Below are 10,836 nucleotides of genomic sequence, written 5' to 3'. Positions count from 1 at the left end.
AACCCAAATTATTATTTCTGAATCAGGTGAGGCTGTGCAGGTCCTGGACCAGTGCCTAGACTCAGTAATGGGCTGGATGAGGGCCAATAAACTGAGATTGAATCCTGGCAAGACGGAAGCCCTGTGGGTGAGTGGTTTCCAAGTCCGGGAGACAGGCTCATTGCCTGTTCTGGATGGGGTTGCACTGCCTCTGAAAGAACAGGTTCGTAGTTTGGGGGTACTCTTAGACCCATTTCTGTCGTTGGAGGCTCAAGTAGCCGCCCCGGTTCAGAGTGCGTTTTACCATCTTCGGTTGGTTTGCCGCCTACGGCCTCTCCTGGACAAGGATAGCTTGACCATGGTGGTACAGGCATTGGTAACCTCAAGATTGGATTACTGCAATGTGCTCTGTGGGGCTGCCCTTGAAGCTGCTCCGGAAGCTGGAGCTAGTGTAGAATGCTGCAGCTCGGCTGTTGTCTGGAGCTGCCCCTTTCCAGTATGTAACTCCTCTGCTGAGGGAACTGCACTGGCTGCCTATTCGCTACCAGGCCAGGTTTAAGGTTCTTGTACGTGTGTACAAAGCCCTAAACAACTTGGGACCAGGATACCTGAGAGAGCACCTTCTCCCTTACCAACCTGCCCGGTCACTGAGGTCATCCGAGGGCCTGCTCCTGGTGGTTCCACCTAGATCCATCCTCCGATTGGAATCCACCAGGGGAAGAGCCTTCAGCGTGGTGGCGCCCCTCCTGTGGAATTCCTGCCTCTGGAGGTCAGACAGGCTCCAACCTTGTACTCCTTTCGGCGCCTCCTGAAAACATCTTTATTCCAAGAAGCCTTTCTCTAACATGCAGCCTTGGATTACTGTTATTGCTTCTTTTAAATTTTGTTTTAACTGTTTTTATTCTGTTTTTATTTTCATTTTACATTGTACACCGCTCTGAAATTTTTCAATGGGGAGCGGTATATAAATATTCTAAATTAATAATAAGTAAATAATAATAAATTTCTGGTCCAAAAGTAGGTTTTCTTTCCCCATAGTCTGCATCCTGTATCTAGATGGTGGTAGTACTTCTGTAATGGAGTGCAAAAGTTATGCTAATAAGGGATCATATAACAGTTCGTTTTATAGGATTATAGTCTCCAGTTGCCCATTTTTGAATGAACAATCTGGTAGATTACTTTATTTATAAAGCCATAAACAAAATTTGAACATAAAAGCCAAAAAATACAAGCTCAAAGTAAAAACATAATACAACAGATGATAGTTGTTATAGTTGTTGAACAAATAAAAGACACTTCCCTGCTACATACATACATACAGAGGTTTTATGTGACTTATTAAAGTGGTATTTCCATGACTTGTACATTCAAACAGGCTTCAGGAAATCAAATATGTAATTAAAGAACTGCAATGTATGAATTAAACTCTTGAGAGTAAAACAAAGGGCAAAGCTTTCATTTTACAAAAAAACAGATAATGTATTGATACAAAAGACTTCATATAGTATTTCTAAAGATCTACTTTTTGGCATTTAAGTGACATTTGTGTTTTTGGATCTGTTAATTGCTCTATGGAATATTCATCAAAGATTCTGTATGCAATTCATGATTTCTTCTAAATGGGTTCTAAAGTCTAACTTTAAAAAATTATAGTTTCTCTTCCTAGATACAAAAATGTTAGTCAGTCACCGATTAACACAGAAGTTGCCTATTCCAGCTCTGTTTTTGCACTTTTTTGCACAACTAACTATGTACACCTAATGGGCCCTAGATGTGTATGTACATCCAGATGCAAAATGATTTTGTGCTGGCTTCAGGCAAAAGGATTTTACAGAATTTCAGAATACCTCCGAGCGAAAGATAGGACAGTGAATTCTTTTGGAAGGCAGGAGAAATTCAGTGGCACTTGAAAGTAGTGCTTTCAAGATGGTGTTACTCTAGTGCAAGTTCTTTTATACAGGCATTAAATTGCTGGGAGTTCTGAGGTCCAGTTTTGCTTTCATTCAAATGACTCAGGATCAGGACACCTATCTCTCTTTTCTTGCTTCCTTTCAGTCCTCAAAATACCTGAATGAAAGCAGGGCAAAAGAACAGGAAATCCCATTTGTCCTTTCTCATCTTGGTATTTAGGCCATGATTGGTCTACCCACCATTTCTCCCCAAATTGGGACCTGATGTCTCCCATTGAACCGATTTATATACAGAGCCTTCCCTTGCACATATACTGAAAAACTTGCAATAGGCATGTTGTTGATCAATTGCCATCAATGTGTAAACAGTGAGGTGGTCAGTATGTTTCCACATGCATTCACTCCTTTAATCCATGCTGAATGAGGTCTAAAACTGCTATGTTAATCTATTGAAGGATTTCTTTATATTGCGTCAAATTGTTGTCTGGCCTTTCACATATTTCCCCTCTACCTCTTCCCTGTCATTTCTTACAGGGCAAATATGTAAACAACTGCAGAGTGCTTACTCAAGTTTGGAATTGAAATGGGTTGGTTGTCTCACAAAACAATTGCATTGATTCTAAATGTAAACTTTCCTGCTCAATGCTTCCTGTATTTTTTCTCTCTTCCTGTTTTGTATTGGCAAAAGACCTTTCCATGTATCTCAACGTTTGTTTTCAAAGCTAAACTTTGATTACATCCCCCTAAGATGGAGAAGCTAGAATTAGCATGATATCATTGGGAGGATCCCATTAGGTGATTTGCAGTGTCTGCCCTAATAAGAGATCTTATATTTCCAAAAGATACTTGTTCAATATTTTCTTGTAAATCTTGAAAAAAAGCCTGTTCAGCCTTTTCACTGAAGAAATGATGTAATAGACAGGTGCCTGATTCCACAGATTTTCCCCTTACCAGATAGATAAGTGGGAGAACGGGACACCGTTTCCTCCCTTTTCCAGGGGGAAAGAGGAGTAGGGGGCAATGCCTGGGCTGTGGGTTCTTCCATACTGTAAGCTGTGTTGCTGGGGATTTTGTGCCTCTGCTGCAGCACCCTGCACATTTTAAAGCCTATTCTCAGCTAGGGCTTGTTCGTCACTGATTCAGGGGCAGGGTATCTTTCTTTTTTAATTTAAACTCACTCTATCTTCCTCTAGATATAGCCCATCCTAATCTTCATTTCTTCATGCTTAAAAGTGCAGTTCTCCTGTAAAGGAAGATTGAGAAACGAGCCCACTGGTCCAGAATGTTAGTTGCACATTACATTCCTTATCTAAAATTCCTTGCTAATGTTTTCAAGTATTTATTTTTCAAGTAAGAAACTGGATATAAATGCAGCTGCTACCTAGACCTTGGCCTTATAGTTTCCCCCTTGATAGTAAAGTTGGAATATGTTTCAGCTTTTAACTGGTGATAATGTTAGCCTATGCTGTACATTTTCACATGTATGTATCTGTACAGGAGGGAAGGCACTGTCAGAGCAGGGAAGAGAGCAAAGGTGTGCTAGCTTTGAGAGGCTTGTTTTGATTCCCCCCACCCACCCTAAAATAATAGGAAAGCCTTTAGACATTATTTTTTAAAAAGACAAAAACCTGATTTATTGGGTATATAAATATTTAACCAGAAAATATACAGACTCAAAAATATACATGCTCCATTCATCTCTGAAAAACAGATTGAAATTACTTGGGATGGGAGCAAATCTAGAATATTTCAATTGTATGTGGTAATCAGGATATGCTCGCCCTATAGCCTTAATCAAAGGCTCACATTGGCTTTTAAGCTGTGTGCCTTTGTGCCAGTGCTATTGTGCTTGCATGGTAACAATAGTTATGCAACATTTATAGATTGTCAAGGAATATATTTTAGAATACTGCTTGAAATAAAGAGGGGGATATACTAGTGCAAACAAGCTTTATGTTGAAAGAGCTTTTATTCCAAATAGTTTAGGCCCTTGTGCGTTTGCCTTAAATTACAAAAATAGTACAGATTTTTAAAAAGGTGCTTTCAGATTCCTTTTACAACCCTGCATTAATTACGACACAGTGCTTGGTGTGTATCTTGTGTTCAAAATGATATATGTAAAATAGAAGGTAACCCTAAAATTTCCTACTTCGTTATCTGTTTTTCATTCAGCACATAACATACATTTTCCCCTAACAGAAGAAAGACAGTTTCTAAAATCTGGAGCAACTGAGTATTTTCATGAATTTAACACTGAAGTATGCCTCATCTGGCCATTTTAGGGCTTTCAAGTCTGATCTCCTGTAAGTCTGGGAGTAAGCCTAATTGCACTCAGTGGGACTTACTGTTGAGTAGACATGCACAGGACCACACTGTTAATTGATTTTCAAATCAAACTAAAATCTGAAATAGATGGAATAGATTTAATAGCTAGAAAGTTGGAAAAATTGGGGAAGACCCTATCTATAAATATGCACTTAATTTCTGGAAAGGGTATTTTCTGTCATGTTTGGCTTTAGTTCTTGCAAATGGAAAAGTTGAGAAGTTTTACTGCTGCCAGTTTGTCAGGCTGTTAAATGTCACAGAAAGAAAGAAAGATGAAATCAAGTAGTATTTTCGTATGCTAGCGAATTGCACACAAGACCTCACACATTTTCATCTTCATTCAGTGCTTGTTGAATGTGAGTGGCTGCCCTGTAGTTCAGCATTATGTCCACACACTGGAGTCTGTTCTTGTAAGCTCTGGATCATATTATTTGACTTTTATGATGGAGTCCTTGGTTCAAGTGAGGTCTACATTAAGTATCACTGTTGAGGACTTGGGACTGTGCTTTCTGATCAGTGAAAAATTACTTTTGGCTATTCTGCGGCATGCCTTTCTCCAATAGGTCAGTGCTCCTATTCCAATCCATGGGTTGCAGGCAGAGGGGGCAGTGACGTCCTCTGAGATAAACAGTGCCAGTTCTAATGAATGCACTAGAAAAGCAACTTCTATGGTGCTTATGGGCACAAGGGCTTAAAAGCAGTCAATCTTGTTTACCACTGAGAAGGCGTTTGGGGTCTGAGAAGGCGTGTGGCCTTCAAATAACTTCTTTAAAAAATGTGTAAAAGAGCATGAGGAGATTGAACGATTAATGGAATGCAGCTAGGCTTGGGTGTTGCTACTCTGTCAGAAATTACATCACATATTCTTTCTAACAGGCAGAGCTGTGCACATTCCATCGTTCCACGTGACACAACCTATTGAATGAGAAACTTAGCAACATCAGAATCTCAGCTTGTTTTTTTAGTCCTTACTGCTGCCACAATAGGTTTGAAGGTATGTGGTGTATAAGCCCTGATAAACATTCAGAAACCAGAAAGGCTGCTATATAAGATTCCTAATGACTGAAGGTGTGAATTCTCAGTGGCTTGTATAGAACCCCTTGCTCCCCACTGTAACAAATCATGCAAAACAAGCATGTGCAGGTTTTGCAAACTTAAGACAGATTGCAGCATTCAGCTTTTCTTAGCAGAAAACTTTTGTGTGTGTCTGTGGAATGCACACAATCCTCCCAGTGCATGTCTGTGATGTTTTTGTGTGAAACCAAAATGAATACTTGGCAGAAATTCAAGGAGCCAATGCATGCTTCCTTTATCACCTGACAAGTTTCTATTTTCAAATTGTTGGCATCTCCAGTTCCTGTTATATATGTAAAGAAACCTGTTACTTCACATCAACACTTGTTCTTAAAGATGAAGCATGTATTCCACATTTTCTTATAAACCACTTTTGCATTTCCCCCCATATAGATCGTTGGGCTTGTAAAAATCACACCACAGCGCTTTCAGCTGTTTTGGCATCCATGTGTAATATATAGTGTGACTGAAACTCAAATCTCTGGATGCAAGAAACAAATGTTTGCCTTTACTTTGTAGCACCTCTCAGCTTCTATTAAAAATCTGTGTGCTTTATTTTGCTTTTAGCTGGTTTGGTAGATGAAGCAATATAATTCAGTTAGTAACAAGAATTAAGTCCCCCCCCCCCTCATTTCTGCTTTTTAAAAGAGAGACTTTTGCTGTGCTTACCTAGAGAAAAAGCACTTTCAGTGCTCCAGTGTTTTCCGATTACTGGCTCGGTTTTCACCCAACTTTTGAGTCCGCCATTTGATGGCATGGTGGAAAGGCAGGGGTTGTCTCTGGGCAGCTTCCGTAGGCAGCGAAACCACTCATCAAAGTGCCTGATGAATTTGTGAGCCTTGCTGATCGTTGCTGCGTTAGTACTATGTTCCTATTGATACCACGCTGTACCCTGAGGATTCACTGGGTGCTACAGGTATGTGAGGCACCGTTGAACATTTAGAAGTGTGTTCTGATATGCTTGTAGCAGTTTTGTTATGCGCAGATACAGGGAAAAGAGTGGCTTGGTTTTGATGTGTGAAATCGGCAGGGGCAGCAAGCTTGTCTGAAGTAAAAGCAGGTGATGTGCACTGGAGCACATCCAAAGGGGAGGGAGGGGAATCTATAGCACTTCCATCGGAAGAAACTGGGCTGGCACAGCGTCCTTCTCCTTGTAGGTACCGAATGCACTTCTTTTTCCTCCTAAGAACAGTGAAGAGAGTTATCTGTAAATAAAGGGTGAATTTACAGGGTCATATTCTTAAAATGAAAACATTACAGCATTCATTACAGTTATATCTCTGGAGCACAAAACACTTAACAGGAAAATAAAACCCATGTGTTCACTCTCATCATTTCTTCTGCACACTACTTGTCTGAATAAGCATTTCTTTAAAATTGCTTGACAATGTGCACTTTTTTTAACCACCGGATGGCAGTATAACTATAGCATTGCAGCCTATTTTGAGTTAAATGCGGTATCAGATGGATTTCTATGAGGCATTAAACATTTGTAAAGGGACATTGCAGGTTGTAAGCATTTTGATTTGCTAGTAATAAAGAAATGGAACATCTATAGGTTAAGATAGCTAGTCTTGAGGCTTTTTCTTCATAGTAGTAGCCTACTTGTACTATATGCATCAGCTTCTTAAGGCAAAATCCCATGCAGGTTCAGAAAAAAAAGGCCTTACAAGTTCAGTGTTCCCAGCCAGCAGTGCTGCCTGGGGAATGCTGGGAGATGTTGGACTGTTTTCTATCAGAACATACATAGAATTGCGTCCTTGTAGCAAAATAAAATCCTGTATTACACGGTTAGAAATGATGGTGCAAACATGTCTATATGAGTGTCATCCCTGTATAGTAAAAAAAAATACATGTGATGTGTAGCTCTCAAAGGTATAGTTAGAATTTAATTGGGGGAGGAGAAAGTGAAGAAAATAGTCAGCAACCTCTGCTATTCAAAATAAAAGTGATTATTCTTTTCTATAAGCTAGAGGTGGCCTACATATTAATAATTTCTGGAATGGTAAGAATAAAGATTCTTGTAGCAATAATTGAAACAGAGGGGAGCTTTGTTTTGTTTCGATGTACTCATTTATCACAGTTGAGATCCGTTGGCCACTTAGCATCTGTGGACATTGCCCTCTTTGTGCAATAATCTAATTCCACAGATGCAGTGAATTGCAGCCTGTGCATAGGCTGCATATGCACAACTAGGGAATTGTGAATTTCAAGGCAGATATGTATTTTGCAAAACCAAGGTTGAGACATTTCTGAAAGAAACTGGAAGAGTCTTGTGACAAGCCATGGCCATAATTTTTTAGAGAACCTGGCACAGAAGAGCTCGTAATTCTCAATGGAGTGAGCACGTATATTACACAGCACATTTTAAAGTATGGCTGATAAATGTTTTTTTGGGAAAGCAACTTTTTGTGTGGGGCAGGGGGAGAAGCCAGTGTGGTGTAGTGGCTAAAGTGTTGGACTGGGAGTCGGGAGATCTGGGTTCTAGTCCCCACTTGGCCATGGAAACCCACTGGGTGACTTTGAGCCAGTCACAGACTCTCAGCCCAACTTATGCCACAGGATTGTAGTTGTTGTGAGGATAAAATGGAGAGGAGGAGAAGGATTATATATGCCATCTTGCATTCCTCGGAGGAAAAATGGTGGGATATAAATGCAATACATAAAATAAACAATGTAAACAGTCTATTGAAATATTTGATGGAAGAGCCAGAAGCCATCAGACTTGTGGCTTGGAGTCCCGTGTGTGTCTCCATAGTGACTTTATCTTATTGTTGAGTGATTCAATTACTTGTTCTCTGAGATAATAAAAAGGGGTTACCTGATGCTGAAAATATATGAACGTTGGTGCCAGGCAAGCCTTTCTGGGGAGGGCATTCAATTAACAAGAGCTCACTTGCTGAGAAGACCTACCTTGTGTGGCTACCTACTAGTCCTCTAATGGTGGGGGCACTGAAAGAAGGGCCTCTGTTGATGGCTTCAGGGTGGTATGTACAGATGGGAAGAGGCAGAAGGTACAGAAGGAAGAGGCAATCTTTCAGATACTGGGCCCCCAAGCCCATGAAGGACTTTAAGGTCGAAACCTGAGCTGGAGCCAGAAATGGATTGGAAACCACTGAAAACCTCTACTTGTGGCAGCTACTGTCCATGAAGCTCTTCCAGCAGCCTTGTAGAATGTGCATGGAGTTGAATGCAAGGATTGAAAATGTGAACTGCTATAAAGAGTTCCAGTAAAGGGGTGGGTGGGTTTCCTCTTTGTTCAGGGTAAAAAAAGCAGTTTTAAGTCACGTCTGTCATGTTACACCTCCTAAGTAACCCATTATTCCAAATTAAAAGCTTAAGCAATCACAACCCCATAAACCTGCATTGCCTCAGCTGCAGCAACCCTCCTTTATTCACTCTCCCTTTAGCCACAGCAGGCATCAGCTTGATAGGGTTGCATTTTATCCGTTCAGTGACTTACACAATGTGTGTTGCCTGTACCATTTAGTGACTCATAAAACAGTAAAGATTTTGAAGTTTGATAATTCTGTCAATATGGCATTGCAGCCTCTGCTGTTGCACTGGTGCATCCCGGAGCGGGGTGGGGGTGGGTTTTTTGCAGTGTTATAAGAGCAATAAGGACTTCGCATTGCCCAAAATGATTGCAGGGCACACAACTGGCTGGTCAAGAGAGCCTGCAGGAGTAAGAAGCTAGGGATGATTTGGTCATGTGGCAAGCCGAAAGGTGTAGTGCAGGGAGAGTCTCTCCAGATGTTATAGACTACAACTTCCACAATCCTTGGTCGTGCTGACTGGGGCTAATGTGAGATGCAATTCAAAAACATTTGGAGGGCACCAGTTTGCTTACCCCTGGATACTATTCTTTTGGCCTCATATTGGGACATAACTTGGTAATGGAGTAGCACCTGCCAAGCAGCATAGTGGGGTGGACTTGCCCCACTTGACTGACATAGTATTGAATTACTCTGTGCACTGCTGTAGTTGTACATATATCTAGGGTGGGATCTCCAGTTACATGATGGAGTGATGTATTTACAAAAACTGAAATATCCTTATTTAGGGACAATAAAAGTGAAAAAATCAATGGTGGTAAAAGGAGTGTGTCTACTTTTTTTTTAAAAAAGACGAGCATATCAGTTATTCCATGCGGTGTTTGTGCAACACTTAAACCTTTCCCTGCTCCCCAAGCCTACAGGCCCTCAAGCGCAGTTCCATATGTGGGAATTGGGCAGGGGTATCAATGCAGCCAACCCATATTCCCATTCTGCCTGCCTTCAAGTTGTTCCTATACTGTTGCCATGAGTAAAAGAGAAACTTAGACCGAGAAAGGGGGAGGGCTGCTAGGAATATGAGAGAAGTGCACTTTTATAACCCATTCACCCTTGATGGCCGCCTCCTACTGACTATGTATGCACAGAGAGGTGCAGGGGAAGAAACAAGGCTAGGGGAACCTTCTCCATATGGATAGTGTGTACCTATGTTGGACTGGATGATAGCTGTAGTCTAGGTGGCTGAAGTTTATATGACTCCTATATAGAACTGTGAGTTCTAGTCTCCTGCATAATAGAGGGAGGTAAAGATTTTGTTCTCTTACGAAGTTTCCTAATAGGACAATTTACACCAATGGGCCATTTATTTCTTTAGTTGGGCCTAAGAATAGTGACAGTGCCAAACACTGGATATAGTGTGCTCCATCTGTTCAGTTTATAGAATGGAAAGACTTGGGGTAGCCATTCTTGGCATGGGCAGAGACCAGTCAACCAAGCATCTGATTTTAAAGCTGGCATGCTAGTACCAGGAATAGTAGAACAGCTGCAATTATGCAAGATTTCTAGGAAAGGAGGAAATAAGCAAGCAAGCAAGCAAGCATCCATCCACCTTAAGTTCTAAAGAGCACCCCAGCTACTTTGGTTAGTTCAAAAACAATGGTGGCCAAAAGCAAAGTGTGTGTTAGTTCTTTAGTCAATGTAAATCGGACATTTGGAAGACAAGGCTACTAAAACAGCCATTGGTTAAACATCTTCTTGGGTGGGAGTTAGAAACCAAGTCTTGCATTTTGGCCTCAAATTGCTTTTCATAAGTCTACGCCTACGTCCTTGTAAATAATAACCCATTACATAGCCAATGAAGATAACCAGAGCCCACTTTTTCTTTCATCACAGTGGATACAGACAACCAGCTTCCTCATAAGTGCTGTGCTCTGCAGGGTGGTGGAAAATGCGTCAAACTAGGCAGCCTAAAGGAGTCAGTTGTACAGTAGCTCTGAAGTCCATCATATATTGAACCAGTTCAGGCAACTGAGTTCCTCTTTATTCCATAATTTCACACATAATAGGAGCAAACAGATAGTTTGAATCCAGCTTGACTTGGGTAGCCTCATGTTGGGACACAAAAGCTAGACCTATGATCGATTGGATCATAGACCGGGTTTGCAGGTCTGTGATCCAATCCTCAAACTTAAAATACAATGGCTTGGATCTTAACTTCTGGGAGTTCCTCTCACACACATACCCATTACCCAACCCATTCCTGAGGGCTAGCAGAG

At 41.0% G+C, this 10,836-nt stretch overlaps 1 protein-coding gene across 4 annotated transcripts in view; it reads right to left on the bottom strand.

Moving 5' to 3' along the window:
• Positions 1-6,296: 6,296 nt before the first annotated feature.
• Positions 6,297-10,836, bottom strand: part of TCF7 (transcription factor 7) — a 157,902-nt gene continuing 153,362 nt past the window's right edge. For 2 of the 4 annotated variants that reach the window (XM_063120740.1, XM_063120742.1), the window contains one exon: positions 6,297-6,470. In XM_063120740.1, coding sequence (XP_062976810.1) covers positions 6,391-6,470 — 80 coding nt within the window. In that variant the 3' untranslated portion in view covers positions 6,297-6,390. Of the gene's footprint in view, positions 6,494-10,836 lie in introns of all 4 variants that reach the window. The other 2 variants (XM_063120741.1, XM_063120743.1) reach the window with 1 other exon arrangement.

This window comes from Elgaria multicarinata, chromosome 3 (genome assembly GCF_023053635.1).
Source record: "Elgaria multicarinata webbii isolate HBS135686 ecotype San Diego chromosome 3, rElgMul1.1.pri, whole genome shotgun sequence".
Lineage (NCBI taxonomy): Eukaryota > Metazoa > Chordata > Lepidosauria > Squamata > Anguidae > Elgaria > Elgaria multicarinata.
The sequence above is the reverse complement of the archived record's forward strand: the minus strand, read 5'-3'. Positions and strand labels throughout refer to the sequence as shown.